Source organism: Mytilus edulis, chromosome 9, assembly GCF_963676685.1.
Source record: "Mytilus edulis chromosome 9, xbMytEdul2.2, whole genome shotgun sequence".
In the NCBI taxonomy this organism is placed as follows: Eukaryota; Metazoa; Mollusca; class Bivalvia; order Mytilida; family Mytilidae; genus Mytilus; species Mytilus edulis.
In genome coordinates, this window is record NC_092352.1 from 15,163,382 (window position 1) to 15,183,722 (window position 20,341).

At 32.9% G+C, this 20,341-nt stretch overlaps 1 protein-coding gene across 1 annotated transcript in view; it reads left to right on the top strand.

Annotated features, from left to right (window-relative positions):
- The first annotated feature begins 9,048 nt into the window (after positions 1–9,048).
- The window catches only part of LOC139489561 (E3 ubiquitin-protein ligase SMURF2-like), a 41,953-nt gene continuing 30,660 nt past the window's right edge, over positions 9,049–20,341 (top strand). Inside the window, exons 1-4 of the mRNA XM_071276120.1 lie at positions 9,049–9,231; positions 12,223–12,261; positions 13,200–13,308; positions 18,614–18,747. Coding sequence (XP_071132221.1) covers positions 9,174–9,231; positions 12,223–12,261; positions 13,200–13,308; positions 18,614–18,747 — 340 coding nt within the window. The 5' untranslated portion in view covers positions 9,049–9,173. The remainder of the gene's footprint in view (positions 9,232–12,222; positions 12,262–13,199; positions 13,309–18,613; positions 18,748–20,341) is intronic.

Here is a 20,341-nt window from a genome sequence, read left to right on the forward strand (position 1 = left end):
AATTGCAATTACAAATTAGCACTACCCTAAGCCTGTATGTTACACTGAATTAGGTATCTTTTTATTATGAAATATGCTTCGTCATGAAGATTGGAAACATGAACCCGTCCATACCCACCTCTTCTACCAGATTTTCATGTCTCCATGCTACACTTTATTAGGTATTTATTTTATATGAAATAAATCGAAGTTTGAAATTTAAAATATGTTAAATAACACCTCAGAAAGAACATGACCATAGGTGTATGACCCAAGAGACAACAACATGACCATAGGTGTATGACCCAAGAGACAACAACATGACCATAGGTGTATGACCCAAGAGACAACAACATGACCATAGGTGTACAAGTCAAGAGGGTGACAAGATCATGACATTAGGTGTACAACCCAAGAAACTTATAAGAACACGATCACAGGTGTACAAACCGATATACTTACTAGAATACGACAATATATGTACAACCCAAGAGACTTGCAGGAACATGACCATAGATGTACAACACATGAGACATATTAAAACATGATCACAGGTGTACAACACATGAGACATACAAGAACAATACCACAGATGTACAATACATGAGGCAAGAACATCACCACAGCTGTACAACCTAAGAGACTAGAACATGACTATAGTGGTATAACTTAATAGATTTACAAGAACATGACTATAGATGTACAAGCCAAGCGACAAGAACAAACGTAGGTGTAAAATCCAAGGGTTAGGAAAACATGACATTAGGTGTAAAATCCATGAAACTTAAAAGAACATTACCATACGTGTATAAGCCAAGACACTTACAAGTACATGGCCATAGGCGAACAAACACAAAAGACTTGCAAAAACATGCATGATCATGGCTGTACATTCATAGAGACTTACAAGAACATAACCATACGTGTACAATCCAAGCGACGAGAACATACGCGTAGGTGTACAAGCCAAGAGACTAACAAGAACATGACCATACGTGTACAATCCAAGCGACGAGAACATACACGTAGGTGTACAAGCCAAGAGACTAACAAGAACATGACCATACGTGTACAATCCAAGCGACGAGAACATACACGTAGGTGTACAAGCCAAGAGACTAACAAGAACATGACCATACGTGTACAATCCAAGCGACGAGAACATACACGTAGGTGTACAAGCCAAGAGACTAACAAGAACATGACCATACGTGTACAATTCAAGCGACGAGAACATACACGTAGGTGTACAAGCAAAGAGACTTACAAGAACATGACCATACGTGTACAATCCAAGTGACGAGAACATACACGTAGGTGTACAAGCCAAGAGACTTACAAGAACATAACCATACGTGTACAATCCAAGCGACGAGAACATACACGTAGGTGTACAAGCCAAGAGACTTACAAGAACATAACCATACGAGTACAATCCAAGCGACGAGAACATACACGTAGGTGTACAAGCCAAGAGACTTACAAGAACATAACCATACGTGTACAATCCAAGCGATGAGAACATACACGTAGGTGTACAAGCCAAGAGACTAACAAGAACATAACCATACGAGTACAATCCAAGCGACGAGAACATACACGTAGGTGTACAAGCCAAGAGACTTACAAGAACATAACCATACGTGTACAATCCAAGCGATGAGAACATACACGTAGGTGTACAAGCCAAGAGACTAACGAGAACATGACCATACGTGTACAATTCAAGCGACGAGAACATACACGTAGGTGTACAAGCCAAGAGACTAACGAGAACATGACCATACGTGTACAATTCAAGCGACGAGAACATACACGTAGGTGTACAAGCCAAGAGACTAACGAGAACATGACCATAGGTTTACACGCAAAGAGGCTAACACAAGAAAATTACCACAGGTGTACAAGCCAATAGACAAGCCTTAGAGCGTTACAAAATGACAGACCGATAACAGATTATGCCTTAAATGAAAAATAGTATTTTCAGACTCTTCAGAATTGCAGATCTGTTTTGCCCAGCATACCTCATGAGGGAATGTTTGTTGTAATAGCACCTACATAGACGTATATGTTGCAGAACAATTTAGAATTCGGTAGGATCCAGAATCCTTCTTGTACAAATTGAAATTCCAATACTTTGCTAGTCTAAATTGTTCACTGGTCAATGTGTTCTTGATATGTTTTCATGTTTGTAATATTTGTATCACCAACAACAAAAACACACATCGTTTGACCAATAGTTATCAAAGGTATCAGGCTTATAGGTTTTTCTAATTAAATACGCCAGACGCGTGTTTCGTCTACATAAGACTCATCAGTGACGCTCAGATCAAAATAGTTATAAAGCCAAACAAGTACAAAGTAGAAGAGCATTGAGTACCAAAAATTCCAAAAAAGTGTGCCAAATACGGCTAAGGTAAAGGCTATGCCTGGGATCAGAAAATCCTTAGTTTTTCGAAAAATTCATACTGATTGATATTCACGTTCACTTCGAAGTGCTGACTACTGGACTGGTGATACCCTCGGGGCGAAACGTCCACCAGCAGTGGCATCGACCCAGTGGTAGTGTAGCATTTGTAAATGGAATTTGGAGAATATTGAACTGTATTTTATGATCTAAAGGCCCAGTTTAAAGTGTAATCAATACTTAAGTGTCCGTCATCTAACTTCTTTTTTTTTACGTTGACATTATTCGTAGTAATATTCCGTGGTTGGTCCTTGGTTAAATGTGATATTCCTTGGCTAGGTCTTGGTTAAATGTAATATTCTATAAAATTGTTGTTTCTCGTTTAAATGTAACTCTTATTTGCATCTTATTACAGTGATTTCACCATGGTGTCAGGGGTCAGTAGTGCTTATCCGTTACCATCTTAATCTCATGAGTAACTCGAAACAAACATTGCAGGACTCAATTTTGTTAAAAAAAAATAATCTTGCGATCAGTTTGAAATGTTTTGACTGAATCGTATTTTATAATATCTTCTTTTAAGAATATAAAGCAAGAGATTCAATGCACACCGACAGTCTATTGTGTTCACATTAATGATCTGCTTACCAGTATAACAGAACAGAGACATATAGGCCTATGCTTTGAATGGTTGTAAAAAAAAAAACATATAACTTAACATGATAGATTCAATAGAGGCGAAGGAAACAACAACTCTTCAGCTCTAAAAGGGCATTGTAAGTGTCGTATAGAAAAGATAAATAATTGTGTGTATCAGTTTGACGTGTCAAATATTCCTTGCATATTTAATGATCAATTATACACTTAACAAACTAAGTAGGTATTTAAAAGTGATTTGACCGAAATGATTGCCAGGAAATATCAACTACAAAGCGGGGGAAATTAGGACACGATCTAATTTGGTTCTAAGAAATTTAAGTTGGTTTACATAAATAAGGCCTTTAGTTTTCTTGTTTTTTATTGTCATTTCGGGGCCTTTTTTATAGCTGACCATGCGATATGGGCTTTGCTCATTGTTGAAGGCCGAACGGGGACCTATAGTTGTTAATTTCGGAGTCATTATGATCTCTTGTGGAGAGTTGCCACATTGGAAATCATACCACAACTAGACTTTAGGGGCCAGCTGAAGGACGCCTCCGGGTGCGGGAATTTCTCGCTACATTGAAGACCTGTTGGTGACCTTCTGCTGTTGTTTTTTTCTATTGTCGGGTTGTTGTCTCTTTGGCACATTCCCCATTTCCATTCTCAATTTTATTTTTTATTTTGTATCGATAACATTATATGTTTTAATCATTCTCCTTTCAACACCATTTTCATTTATAAATTGCAAAGTTTTTTCTTGTTAACTGTGGAACTGTCAACGAGAAAAGCCAATGTAGCTCACTACCTAAATGCAACTGTACCATGTTACCATACGATACAAATTGTACAAATAGATTTCAATTGTTTTTTGTTGTTGTTGTTGGAGTAGAAACTTTTACAACCATTTCGCAATTTGATTTTCCATATCCGAAAGATACCGAATAGATTTCGTGAGTGGTCGATGATTTAGATTTCGTCCAATTTAACACAAACAATATTTTGGGATATTCCATGCAGCCTTACCAGTACTACACAGGCAAAATTTGTTCACATGAATCTCACATGAAATTCAAGTGACAAATTCCACGTAAGATTAACCTCAAACGTGCTTGTACATAAAACTCACGTGAAAATGTTCATGTGAATTTCACGTGAATTGAGATTCACACGATTCTCACGAGAAATTTTTCACATGATTTTCACGTTTACTTTTCATGATTTTATTTTAATTTGAATTTTAGATGTTATTAGAATCATTAACATGACATGAAATTCAAGTGAGATTCACATGAGGTTCATGTGAAAATTCACATAAACTGATTTCATGCAGTGGCGGATCCAGAACTTTTCATAAGGGGGGCCCGCTGACTGACCTAAAAGGGGGGCGCTCCAGTCATGCTTCAGTTATTCCCTATATAATCAACCACATTTTTCTCACGAAAGGGGGGACCGGAATTTAAATTCACGTGAAATTGAAGTGAGTGAAACAAGCCAGAAGTCCGTATCAAGCATAAATTGTGTTTCACGTCGAAATTGTCTCGTTTTGCAACCTTTCTTAATCTATTTTTTTTAAATTGTTACATCTACGTCTCCTTTTGTAATACAGCTCTGTTACTGAACAACTGAAACATACGGCTTGCATATATATTATGTGACACAGTGTATAGATGTAGTCTGATACTATGTGCTATTGTGAAAAGATTAACAGTTATACACCCTAGTGTCATAGATGGTAAAAAGATGAACAGGAAGATACCGTGAGCCATGGTACAAAGATAGTCATATATCGTGTACTATGATAAAAAGATGTATAGGCAGATACCGTGTGCCATGGTACAAAGATAGTCATATATCCTGTACTATGATAAAAAGATGTATAGGCAGTTACCGTGTGCCATGGTACAAAGATAGTCATATATCCTGTACTATGATAAAAAGATGTATAGGAAGATACCGTGTGCCATGGTACAAAGATAGTCATATACCGTGTACTATGATAAAAAGATGTATAGGCAGTTACCGTGTGCCATGGTACAAAGATAGTCATATATCCTGTACTATGATAAAAAGATGTATAGGCAGATACCGTGTGCCATGGTACAAAGATAGTCATATATCCTGTACTATGATAAAAAGATGTATAGGAAGATACCGTGTGCCATGGTACAAAGATAGTCATATACCGTGTACTATGATAAAAAGATGTATAGGCAGTTACCGTGTGCCATGGTACAAAGATAGTCATATACCCGTGTGCCATGGTACAAAGATAGTCATATATCGTGTACTATGATAAAAAGATGTATAGGAAGATACCGTGTGCCATGGTACAAAGATAGTCATATATCGTGTACTATGATAAAAAGATGTATAGGCAGATACCGTGTGCCATGGTACAAAGATAGTCATATATCCTGTACTATAATAAAAAGATGTATAGGCAGTTACCGTGTGCCATGGTACAAAGATAGTCATATATCCTGTACTATGATAAAAAGATGTATAGGCAGATACCGTGTGCCATGGTACAAAGATAGTCATATATCCTGTACTATGATAAAAAGATGTATAGGAAGATACCGTGTGCCATGGTACAAAGATAGTCATATATCCTGTACTATGATAAAAAGATGTATAGGCAGTTACCGTGTGCCATGGTACAAAGATAGTCATATATCGTGTACTATGATAAAAAGATGTATAGGAAGATACCGTGTGCCATGGTACAAAGATAGTCATATATCCTGTACTATGATAAAAAGATGTATAGGAAGATACCGTGTGCCATGGTACAAAGATAGTCATATACCGTGTACTATGATAAAAAGATGTATAGGCAGTTACCGTGTGCCATGGTACAAAGATAGTCATATATCCTGTACTATGATAAAAAGATGTATAGGCAGTTACCGTGTGCCATGGTACAAAGATAGTCATATATCCTGTACTATGATAAAAAGATGTATAGGCAGTTACCGTGTGCCATGGTACAAAGATAGTCATATATCCTGTACTATGATAAAAAGATGTATAGGCAGTTACCGTGTGCCATGGTACAAAGATAGTCATATATCCTGTACTATGATAAAAAGATGTATAGGAAGATACCGTGTGCCATGGTACAAAGATAGTCATATACCGTGTACTATGATAAAAAGATGTATAGGCAGTTACCGTGTGCCATGGTACAAAGATAGTCATATATCCTGTACTATGATAAAAAGATGTATAGGCAGTTACCGTGTGCCATGGTACAAAGATAGTCATATATCCTGTACTATGATAAAAAGATGTATAGGCAGTTACCGTGTGCCATGGTACAAAGATAGTCATATATCCTGTACTATGATAAAAAGATGTATAGGCAGTTACCGTGTGCCATGGTACAAAGATAGTCATATATCGTGTACTATGATAAAAAGATGTATAGGAAGATACCGTGTGCCATGGTACAAAGATAGTCATATACCGTGTACTATGATAAAAAGATGTATAGGCAGATACCGTGTGCCATGGTACAAAGATAGTCATATACCGTGTACTATGATAAAAAGATGTATAGGCAGTTACCGTGTGCCATGGTACAAAGATAGTCATATACCGTGTACTATGATAAAAAGATGTATAGGCAGATACCGTGTGCCATGGTACAAAGATAGTCATATATCCTGTACTATGATAAAAAGATGTAAAGGCAGATACCGTGTGCCATGGTACAAAGATAGTCATATATCGTGTACTATGATAAAAAGATGTATAGGCAGATACCGTGTGCCATGGTACAAAGATAGTCATATATCCTGTACTATGATAAAAAGATGTAAAGGCAGATACCGTGTGCCATGGTACAAAGATAGTCATATATCGTGTACTATGATAAAAAGATGTATAGGCAGATACCGTGTGCCATGGTACAAAGATAGTCATATACCGTGTACTATGATAAAAAGATGTAAAGGCAGATACCGTGTGCCATGGTACAAAGATAGTCATATATCGTGTACTATGATAAAAAGATGTATAGGCAGATACCATGTGCCATGGTACAAAGATAGTCATATACCGTGTACTATGATAAAAAGATGTAAAGGCAGATACCGTCACGTTGTCATGATGAAAAGATGAGCAGCCAATTACTCTTGCGCCATGGTACAAAGATGAACAGTCATATACCGTATGTTATGGTGAAAGGTGTACAGGCAGATATCGTGTATCATGGTGAAAAGATGAACAGTCAATTACTCTAGTGGCTGTGCCATGGTAAAAAGATGAACAGTCATATACCGTGTACTATGGTAAAAAGATGTACAGGCAGATAACGTGTGTCATGGTTAAAAGATGAACAGTAATATACATTTGTACCATGTGCTATGGTGAAAAGATGTATGGGCAGATACCGTGTGCCATGATGAAAAGATGAACAGTCAATTACTCTAGTGCCATGGTAAAAAGATGAACAGTAATATACCGTGTACTATGGTAAAAAGATGTACAGGCAGATAACGTGTGTCATGGTTAAAAGATGAACAGTAATATACCATGTGTTATGGTGAAAAGATGTATGGGCAGATACCGTGTGCCATGATGAAAAGATGAACTGCCAATTACTGTAGTGCCATGGTACAAGGATGAAAAGTCATATGGGCAGATACCGTGTGCCATGGTGAAAATATAAATAGATATATAACGTGTGCTATAGTGAAAAGAAGTTCAGTCAGATACCGTGTGTCACGGTGAAAAGATGAACAGCCAATTACTCTAGTGCCTAGGTAAAAAGGTGAACAGTAATATACCATGTGTTATAGTAAAAAGTTCAGTCAAACGCCCGTGTGCCGTGGTGAAAAGATTACAGTCATATCGTGACTCTAGTGCCATGGTAAAAAGATAAACAGTCATTTACCGCGTGCTATGGTAAAAAGATGAACAGTCAGTTAAAGCAAAGCATCAGTCAACATGCAATTAAACGGTAAATAAAAAATCTTACACCAAGAGACTCAAGTAGAAAGTTTAGGAAAAAGATGAAATTTTAAAATTTTAACTAAATCTTGTTGTTTTTACAATCTATTTTAGTAAAATGAGCAATTATGTTGGTAAATTCCTTTTTAGTTCTTTATATATCACAACGTGACCCCAGAGATGTGGAAATGTCCTCTTAATCTAGCTTATAAACAATGTTATTAGAATTTTATTGTCTTTTCCCCCTCACGGTAAATTGATAAATTTGCTGGACAATGTATATATATAAAGTAAATAATGGTTTTGATGAGGAGCAGACACCAAGCAGAGGGTTGTACTCTAGCATGGACCGTGGACTTGACAGCTGTCACTAACTGTCCTCATCGTACTTTATACAGATAACCAAGCATCAATACGTCATTCACAGCAATTATATCTCATTAATGGTATTTAAGATGATATTGTCAGCACTTAATATATCAGGCACCAAATTCAAGTTCTATCATGTGAAGTTTGGATCAGTAATGTATACGCCGATAACTCCGATAAAAGTAGAAAAAAGACTAGGAGAGGGAGGATCCGCAGGGTCAGTCAGTCAAACTACAGGCACTTGTCTCAGAAAAAATGTCCCTTATACCTTAACACTAAGATATATATAAAAATAGTTACAAATATTAGTGACTGTGGTTGAAACAGGGTGTAAGTGTCAAATATTGTAAAAATACTGTCGATAATTTTAACTAGTTTTAATAAGAAAAGAAATAGAATTTTTCGATAATTTTTTTATGTATTTGTCACTTCAGACCGTGAATTACAATTTACATTACATTTTGTCTCTGAAAAAAATAAAGGTCACTTTATTTCAAATATAAATATGTCATTTTAAGTTATAAAACCAGATAAGTTGTAACTAAAAGTATCATAATTTCTGGCATAATTTAATTTGAATACAATTTACATAATACCACTTAATGAAACAGTTGTTTTAGTTAAATACCGGACGCAAGACTTACTAATTCCCCCTACCATTACCCCGCTTATCTTTGGCGACAGTAATCCTTTTAATGGCCTCTTTGTCGCTACCGGAAGTTGTCAGTTTCAGACTCATTTGCATACAATATTTTGCTTTCTGTTTAAATGAATGGGGATGAAAATGACAGAAAATATATCATGATCTCGATATCTAGCAATGGCTAGTAACGGATCTAGGCGTCATGGAACATCTACTATGAAAATTCGTTTAACAGGTACACCTTATTACACAAATAACTCGCCTATAAGATCGAAACCAAACGGTATTTGTCGATGACCCATTGTACTCCAAAGAAAAATGGCTGCCTTGAGGAATCCAGTAGCAATTAATATCATCATTACAGCGGTATCGTTGAGTGTACCAACTATTTTAAGAAAGAATTAAGGCCTATATATATGTAAATTCTGATATATTATAATTTGACGGCGTCAATTGTTGAGACCACTCTTAAAATGATGTACATTACCATCATCAATGAAAAACTTTATAAATGACAACAAGTAAGGCCAGGACTGAAAACCACTTTTACTTTCTCTTTAAACACAAAGGATGATTGTGAAAAGCGTTTTTCTGAAGATGTCTCATTGGCATTGCTTTTGTTGGATACCTCTTTTTGACATTGTGATTACCCATATGCATAAGATTTTATTAAATCTCTTGAAGGTAATTATTGTCATTCACATGAGTCATGTTGTTGGGTAGTTTGTTGAGACATCGTCTTACTAACCAAATGTATTGTTGAGAATCACCTTGAAAATCCTGATCCTGAAATCAACAATAGACATGATAGAATAATCAGACAGCATGCTCCATATTTGAATACTTATTCTAATAGGTTTTTCAATTTTTTGTCTTGCCGGCTATGAAAGCACTTAAATTATGGGAAACATTAGTATTGCTTTACTGGCATAGTGTTCCTATGATATATCATTTGGCCATACAAGTTTTGAAAAAAATGAGTCCAGACATATTTTTTTGTGACAAGGTAACATGGAATCGCATAGTTAGCCTTTTTACAAATGTATACGAGTAAAGAGTTTATTAGTTATGCATTCAAAAACATTCATATCCTCATGTAATTCTTGTGTACATGTTTATCATATATATTATTTGCAAATTGTTGAAGAACTTCCTAAGGATGCAGATTTATAAATGCAGAGTACCGTACGTACATGTACACCTCAAAAGTTTGTATTTATATATATGTATTAAGTTCAAATTGATAGTCCATTTTAATCGGAGAATTAAGTCATGATTATCTTCATTAACATGGAGATGTTAAAAGGGTTATTTATTAAGTTATTTTTTTAAATGAAAATTATGATAGATGAAACAAAAATTATTTTCAATAATCTTGATTTTGTGATTAGTATATACATTTAATAATTGATTTATAATTTATATTATCAAAATATCTTTGACCAAATTTTAACATTTTCAATAGATAATTTATTATCATGATTATATATAATGTATGAAAAAGATGTGGTATAATTGCTAACAATACAGCTACAATTTACATTTTGTATAATATATGTACTATGTAGGGTCAATCCCAAACATTTCTGGGAATATTTGATTTCCTGGATCTGATGCATAAAATTCTACATAAACTTTAATTATCAATTCCTGAAATAATAACTTTCAAATTAAAATTTATATGAATTATAAGTATTTACTCCTGAAATAGATATATCTTTTAATTGGTTTTACTGCTGTAAAAACAATAGATAGTATTCATTACACAAAACATAAGTCTGTATTCACTATTGTACATGTATGGTAATTTTACTTCCAGTATATTGCCACTTCGGACTTCCAATCTTTATTCCAATAGACATGTTCAACCAAACATGTCATATATACATATTTCTTGAATTCATGGACTTTTAACTTTATGCATCTCTGTATTAAGAATTAACTAGGTTATGATTTGTTAAAAGAAAGACAAATGAAAGAGGAAGATACACATTTGACAGGAAATATTTCAAATTTGGACATGAGAGGAAATACTATTATGAGGATAATCTGGATTTTTCATGGGAATGTACCTTAATCATTTAAAAAAAATATGATTCTTTATATTATAAAATGTAGCATTGTCTTATTAATTTTGTTTTGTCTTTGCAAATGGGTTAGAAGATACTTGAAGTGCTGTACATGTACATGTGTCACAGTCTGGGCAGGGTCTGTGCTATCAATAATGGTTAAAGTTTATAATTATTTTTTAGCAAGAGCTCTGTTACATTTTATGTTAATGGCATTTTCGATATAATATCACACAAATTAACAAAGGCAGTTGCTATTTGTCCGGCCAATACAATGCGCATGTTAATATTGTGTGTGCTTGTAATATTACCTTCAGCCGCACCAGGGGGTCACAAATTATATATATAAACATTTAATAAGCAATGGTTTGCCATCTTAAATTGTCGTGCCAAATCTTGTTAGTTTCATATGAAGTTGAATGTGGACAACGTGTAATTAGAAAAAAAAAATCATATGTATCATAATTTGTATATTCATTTCTTTATCTATGCCTTCACATTGTAAGAAGAGGGAAGAAATAACTTGTAAAACAAACTTGGGTCCTGATAGGCATATTAAGTTAACAAAAGGATTTGGTCTAGTTGAAAAAGGTACAAAATTAGTATGTCTGAAGCTGTCAAACAGAATGATTGACCCCCTTTCTTTGTGATTTCAATTACTTTTTAGTCCGTTTTATAAAATTGGATCATTCTTTGAAGTTCATACTATCGAATGTATCTGCTTGTCAAATTCTAAAAACTGGAAAATTTATCACAATTTTTTATATCGCCGTTTTCAACCATTATCTCACAATTGAAAATCAGTGTTCGGAGTACACGCAACCCCATGGTGCTGCTGAAGATAATATTACATGCACTTATCATAAGTTATGCAAGCACATAAAGTGACATGCGCATTGCAATTACCGTACAAATAGTCCTAGCACTATTTGTCCGGCTAGGTGTACAAACAGCCACTCTGATTAACATATTATTGATCATTTCCAACCATTCACATACATGTATGTGGAAATTGTGGGTGTTTTGGGTTTTGGTATTAAAAATTATACTGCATTGTACCGTGTCATGATGAGTATGGTCAGTGAGTGGAAAAGTCTCTTGTATATTTATATGTACTTGTACACACATCATACAATAATTTTTTTTTTCTATTTTAGTTCTATGTGCCAAGAACTTAGCCAAGAAAGACTTCTTCCGTAAGTATACCAGTCCAAATACTTTCTTTTCGCATTTGGCAGATTCGTTACATACATGCATCAACCATTACATGTACACTGTGTAAAAATGTCAGTAGAATATATGGAAAACAAAAGAGGATAAACACAAAATAAACCTTTGATTTAGCCTTTCTATAGTGCTCATCACTTTGGCATTTACGAAAGGATTTTCAAATGACATAGGTACTTCTGTTCCATTTCAACACTAAATTTTGTGAATGGGAAAAATAAATGTAAGGAAATTTTATATGGCAAAATGTTGTCATACTTATATGGAGAATTCTTTACATAAATAGAAATGCTTCATATTTGGTTTAAGGCAGCATCTTGACAGCATTGAGTTGTAATGTGTATGCTGTCACAATACATGCAATAGTAACTCTTGTTTTTTATACGAACATGTAATGCTATCAGTTGGTAATGAGAATAAGAGTTGCTTATATTCACATGCAAATGAAAGGGCAGACTATTCCCACTCCCAGTATAAAGAATAAGACTACATGCCTATATTTTGATGTACAATGTACCTAACAATAAATTTTGTTTTTGTCTCGCCTTGACGGAACCAAAAAGCGAGGCATAGGTATTCTATTTCCGGCAGGGGGCATCAACAATGTATCAGTTTGTGATACCGTCTAGTTTATGGTGAACCACAAGTTTTGCATAATCGAAAATTACAAAAAGACCAGACATATCTTTGTAAAAACAGTTCATTATTTCATCATTCCATACATTTCTTGAATTCAATATCCAAATATGTTATAATGCTTTCATAGTTAATTACACATGTATGATGTAGGACACAAGAGCATAAGATTTGACAACTTATTTTGATATGACTACATGTAAATAATCATAGGAATTGTTTAAAAACAAAAACTGTTCACATCAACTAATGTATTAATTTTGAATTTCAGGCCTACCTGATCCCTTTGCTAAAATTAGTGTGGATGGTTCCGGCCAGTGTCATTCTACTGATACCAGTAAAAATACCTTGGATCCAAAATGGAACCAACATTATGACCTGTAAGTTTGGGTTTTTTAAAAGATTTTTGCATATTTCCTGCTTTTTGATAGTTTTAGAATTGCATATATACTAATCATATTTTGTTCTTCTTAAATATACATGTTCTAAGTAATATGTAAAAAAACAATGTAAATTATGCAAATATATTGTGCTTCTTATATAAAGTTGTAGGCCATGTTGAAATTACTTTTAATGTCTACCTCATTAGGAGATCATAAATATTCTAAACTTCCTAAAATCTTCTAGACTTCCTAAAATCTTCTTGACTTCTTAAAATATTCTAGACTACCGTAAATCTCACCATCAACATATTCATGTTGATATCAAATTCAGTACATGTATTCCTCTTAATCCTAAAGTGGATCATGTCAGGAACCTGTTGTTCAGTGGTTGTGTTTTTTGGATTTCGTTCAAAAGTGTTTATCGTTTCTATGCCCCTGTTGTAATGAAGGTGGCAAAAGTTTTACCCTTGTCCGTCTGTCTCAAAACAGGTTTCATTTTCTTACTTTAGTTCGCCTCAACCAAATGTTGTGAAACTTATACACTACCCTTACATGTATTATCACAAAAATTTAAAACACAGATCATGTTTGAATTAAGGTAGTGTTACTTTTTATGTTTAATAGTTATGCCCCTTTACAAATGGAAAAAATAGCTTACCATTTGATGAAAGCCAAAGCTCGGTGTTGAAGGCCATGCTTTGACCTATTATTATTTACTATTTACACATACTTTCATTGTGACTGGATGGAGAATTATCTCATTGGCACTTATTTCTACCTACAAAACTAACATGCTGCTTATATAATTAAAAGTTGGTAGTTTAAGCTCCACTCTTTAATAATGAGAATATTATTGTGATCTTGATTTTCATATGTCAGCACAGGGTTGTTATTAGTTTGTGATGAACTTGTTTTCTCAAAATGTATGATGCTCTTTAATTACTATTCTTTTACTGAGTACTACAGCTTAAGAATAATTTAGCCATAATAGAACTACATTTGATGCTTGAAGGATTACAGTGAATATCATTACTAGGGTTCATTTTACAAAATAGGGATGTAACAATTGCATTTATATATAAAAAACATTACTTCAAAAATATAGAAGCAGCATGCAAGTGATAAAAACAACCATACATGTATGTAACCTCACATTACACCATGACAATTGTGTCCTGATGTTCAAATTTAAATTTTTACTAATTTTTTCATTGTAAGTGAAGTACATGTATACATATTTACAACCAGAATTTGTGTAACATCAGACTGATTCTCAGCAATAGCCATATATGTTCAAATGGAATGATTGATTGTCTTGTGGCTTATTTTGGTTTTGTTTACAAAATACAAGTTTTCATTTGAATAAGTAATTATATGAAAATATTGCCATGGATTGATTGATTTGTGTTCAACACCACTGTTTACACTATTGTGCTATTTGGTGTCAGTCAATTTGATTGGTGGAGGAGGCCAGCGTACTTCAAAGAGAACCACTGACTCTGATTAGGAATACTGACAATCCTAGTCATTAGAAATTGGAGTCAATGGCACCTGCTCTATGCTGGAATAAATATCACAATCTCTGTGTTGACAGGCTATTGATACAATAGTTTGACTATGTAAACCACTTGGCCACCAGGCCCCTTGATGGTTGAGGAAGAGGCTATTGATACAATAGTTTGACTATGTAAACCACTTGGCCACCAGGCCCCTTGATGGTTGAGGAAGAGGCTATTGATACAATAGTTTGACTATGTAAACCACTTGGCCACCAGGCCCCTTGATGGTTGAGGAAGAGGCTATTGATACAATAGTTTGACTATGTAAACCACTTGGCCACCAGGCCCCTTGATGGTTGAGGAAGCTACATGTATAGAGAGCAACTGTAGAAAAACTGTCAATCCTAGACAATTAAGATTGTAGTCATGCGCACCTACCATGTGCAGATTTCATTCACAACCTTACTGTTGACATGCAGACAGTAATTTCACTACTTATACTACTCTACCCCCACCAAGACCATGCCATGACTTGATGTTCCAATGTAATATTGACATGATGTTAAAAATTAACACAGAGCACAAGTTTAAAAAGAAAAGCAATTTGTTTACTTGCAACTAGATAGTCACAGAGTTAACTGTATTCATGTAATATTAAGATTTTTTAGGCAAAGGGATATGTTGTATATACATGTAACTTCTCAGCTGGCCGAGTTAAATGTTAGACTATTTTGTGTAATTTGTGTAATTTTCTATACTTAATGTAATTTCATGACTTCAAATGGAAATGTTAGAAATATAAATGGTCTGATTCAAGTTCACAAATTCAACGTTAAGTTCTTCAAATTGGAGACATTTTAAAAAATATTTAATTTTAGGACTTATATAAATAACCAACATCATTACTTCAAATTTACATTTTTCATATTTAGGTTAAGTTTAGGAGGAATATAAGAATAAAATATGAAACTTGGTGTCAATGTATATTTCAAAACTTTCTAAAGAATACACAGGAAATCATCAAATCTATTCAAGTGTAGGAAAATTTATGTTCAAATATCTACATGTAAAGTCAAGGTTAGGAAAACTTGTGTTCTAATATATACATGTAAAGTTAGTGTAACATGATCAAAGGCAGTCAATTTGTTTGAAATTATTGTAACACATTTAAATGAGCTTAAATTCTGTAAATACACAAGTGTTACATTATGAATTAAATGGTTTTAAGTAAAAGGACTGATGTTAAGCATTTTATTTTAATGTTTTCTACATGTATGGAAAATAGTTATGCTATGTGATTAATGAGACATTATAATAACATGAAGTTTATGATGTGTTTCATATTAGGATGATCTGACAGTTGGCTAGTGAGGTTACTTATTTATTATTAAAATTATAATTGTAATATTCATTAAAGAATGTGAAGCTTTTCTTGTGATATTTTCGTTCCAGATATTTATTGATTATTAAATCAAAAGAAAAAAGGAAATTTGCAGTTTAATAATTGATTATTTAAAATTTTTTGAAATATTTTATTTTTTTAATGTTGAGGGAAAAACCATAGGTTAGATGCATTAGTTTATTTAGTACAACATTGTACAATGTAATTATGGTTTCTACTGTTTTCTCTTGCTTTCAGTTAATTAAAAATAAAAAAAAATAAAATAATAAAGTAAATTAGGCTAAGCCAAAAATAAAACGCTTCTGACTACTTAAAAAGAAAAAGGAAGAAGACCTGTTAAAATTGAGAGACACAACAAAGCAGTTTACTTTAACATATCATATTATGTCATAAAACTGATATATATATATATATATATTATGAAAAATCCTTGGTAAAACATAGACGTCAAATTTTTTTAAAGCATATTTTGCAAGATATTGAGAAAATGATACCAAAGTCATAGAAATAGATTGTTTACCAAGTCATTTCTTTGTGATCAAACACAGGGCCACCAAAATAATATAATATTTAAGAAAAAAATATTTAAGTACTACAAAGATTATTTATATATGATTTAACAAATAAATAACAAAACAATTCTGTATCCAGGTAGAGGAATACTTTTGTTTATAAAACAGGGCACTGACCTAACTTAGGAGAAAAATATTTAATCTCAGCAACCGTATATAATTTTTAATTAGATGTACAATGGAAGTAAAATCAAAACAGAGTTGTTTTTCTTGGCCCAATAAACAATATAATTATATGATATAAGTATAATGAATTATCTACTTCATGATCATCTAACAACATTCAACAGCCATGCTTTATGATTTACTGTCCTATTTTAGGACTTCTATTGGTATTTTTGAAATTGGTAAAAATAAAAGGTTGCTGTTTTACTAAAATTACTAAAAAGGAGGATCACCCGCTCTTACATTGTGAACAATAGTGATGTATCTGCATTTTTACCTGAATGAGTATTGTAAATTTAGAACCTTTCTGACAAAGATTTTAAGTTTATAAGAGTCAACTGTATTTTGGAATTGGAAAGTAAATTCATAAAGAGCTACTGTTTGTCTAGTGTATTCAATATTCAGAGAAAAACCATTATAGGTACTTATATATATATATATATATATATGTATATCACTAGTTGATACATTATTATTGAGTATAACATTGATTTGTTTACATGACAATAATGGCCATTTTATCTCTGCCATTTTGGGTGACATGTCCCCTTAGGGTGGGTTTTTAGCAGTTTAATTTGTACATTGTGTAGCAAATACAAATACACTAAACTTTAAACTAAATACATTTTAGTGTATTCAGATACATTTGTTATTTCTTAGGTGTAGTGAATTGTAAAATACAAGTAGCAAGGTATTGAAGAATGTGCAAAACTTATATTCTATTTATCTGTTGAAAATGAACAAGTTAAGCAATAATACTATGAAATCTACAATATGTCTTTAACTATTCCTTAAAAGTCTTGTTGCCCAATATTACACATTCTACATGTAGGTGTATTGCCTAGCTTGGTAAACCCTGAACCACTGATTCCCACCTAGGTTATACTAGCCTAGACATGTATCTGTTAAGGATAATCAACTAAAAATTAGTTTAAGGATGTTATAGTTACTTTTGCCTTGTTTAAACTTTGTGTACATGCCTGTATATTATACATTTAGATGAATGTCATGTACAATTTTGTAACATTTGGTCAGCATGATGTACTGCATATATCAAGCCTAAGTGACTGTTGATAAATTATGTTTTCTTGTACATGTTCTTTATGTTGTTTGTGTATTTGTTGACTATATCTCCTATAATGTTGATATTACCCTGTATTTGTTGACTATATCTCCTATAATGTTGATATTACCCTGTATTTGTTGACTATATCTCCTAATATGTTGATATCACCCTGTATTTGTTGACTATATCTCCTATAATGTTGATATTACCCTGTATTTGTTGACTATATCTCCTATAATGTTGATATTACCCTGTATTTGTTGACTATATCTCCTAATATGTTGATATTATCCTGTATTTGTTGACTATATCTCCTAATATGTTGATATCACCCTGTATTTGTTGACTATATCTCCTATAATGTTGATATTACCCTGTATTTGTTGACTATATCTCCTATAATGTTGATATTACCCTGTATTTGTGTGAATTAATGTATGATCTTTTGTTCTTTATTATGCTATTTCAGTAAAAGATTTTTTATGCATTTTTGGAAATTAAAAAAACCTGCATTTTGAAAGGATATTTTGATTCACAAACTTTTTAAACATGAAACTGAAATAATTGAAAAATAATATTCTTTATATATAAATTACAGGTACATAGGATCTAAGGATTCTGTAACTATTAGTGTATGGAACCATAAAAAGATCCACAAGAAACCTGGTGCTGGATTCTTAGGATGTGTTCGTATTATGTCCAATGCAATACAACAGTTGAAAGATACTGGATGTAAGTAAAGAAAACTACTTAGTGAATGATGAATATTTATAAGTATACGAAAGTTCAAAGGCTATCATTGTCAATAAAGTTACATCTATGAGAGACAAAGGTGGGATGTTTCCAACGTCAACAATTATCAAAGTTTGCTATCTCATTTTTATAAGGGACACAATGCTTTTGGTAAACAGTTGCATTACAATTGGGACACCTCATTTCCATAAAAAATTATCCCCACCCTCTCAGTCATTTTCCATTGACTTTTGTTATTTACATGATACACAGGCAAGACATATCTCTGTGTCAACAGTTTACATTAATCCATAGAGAATGAAAGAAGAAGAATACCAATAAATCTTCATGGAATGTTACGAAACTTGGACAGAATCTTCATGAAAATAAAAAAGAAATGTATCTGAAGAAAAAATTTGATTTTAGGAAGCAATAAGAACATGTGGAACTGCATATGGAAAAATATAAAACATTCTGACTGAGATATAACAACTTAAACATATCCAGAAAATTGAAATATGAATTTTCAGGACGTATTGCAATACTATTGAACATTTTTTACTTTAAAATGTTTTTTCTTGTGCCTTGTCTACTATATGGGCAGGAATTTGCTAATGCTACTTTAGTGTGACATTGTAAGAAAAAAATAAAAATCATTATAAGCTTCTAAATTTTTTACAAATTATTGCTACAAATGGTGTCCTTCTATTTGTAACCAAAAAAATCATTTTTAAACTTGCGTCAGTTTGGAACCAAAGCAAATAATGAATTTGGAGCATGTAACATGGACACTTTTTCCAAATTGAGATTAATGATTCCTTAACTTATTCAACATTCAACATCATATATATTGATCACAAAACATTGTCTATCATCAAAACTCTAAAATGTATATTTTCATTTCTTTCAGAAATTTTGTGAAAACAAGTTTCCTCTACTTTTCTGTCAATGTTACATGCAATGTTTAAGAGATAAATACAGTAAGAATCATTTTCTTTCTGAACATGTAAAGGCTCTTTTTCATTGTGTTTCCCTCACATTAAAAAATTGTATTAATATTTTTGCAATTATCTCATTTCTGTCATAAAATAGTGACTTAAATGTTGCATGTAACGTGGACACAAAAAATATGAATAATGAACCATGCCAGAATTGACCTTAAAAGATATAAAAAGCCTCCAAACAACCATCTGAATGTAAATTATAAAATTATACTGCCACATTTCTCATATGATATTATTTAAATAGTGGTTAATACCAAAACCATTCACCTAAATTTCAGACAGCAGACATATTTTTTTAACTATACCAGTAGTTATGCTTGTTCGTGGTGGTACACTATGGAAGGCTAAATTAAAAGATATTCAAATGTCAAAATAACCAGAAAAATAAAATTAAGACCAAAGATAGATCAATTGATGAAGGAGTCATCCAAAATTTCCACAACATGAAACATTTTTATATCAGTAAGTAAGCAACCCGTTTTTTTATGCACAGGGATGAGATTGATAAGAAGACAACCACACAACCATCAGCATCCACAAAGTTTCTCACTCAATAACTAATACTGACAAAGTAAGGGTACAAAATGATT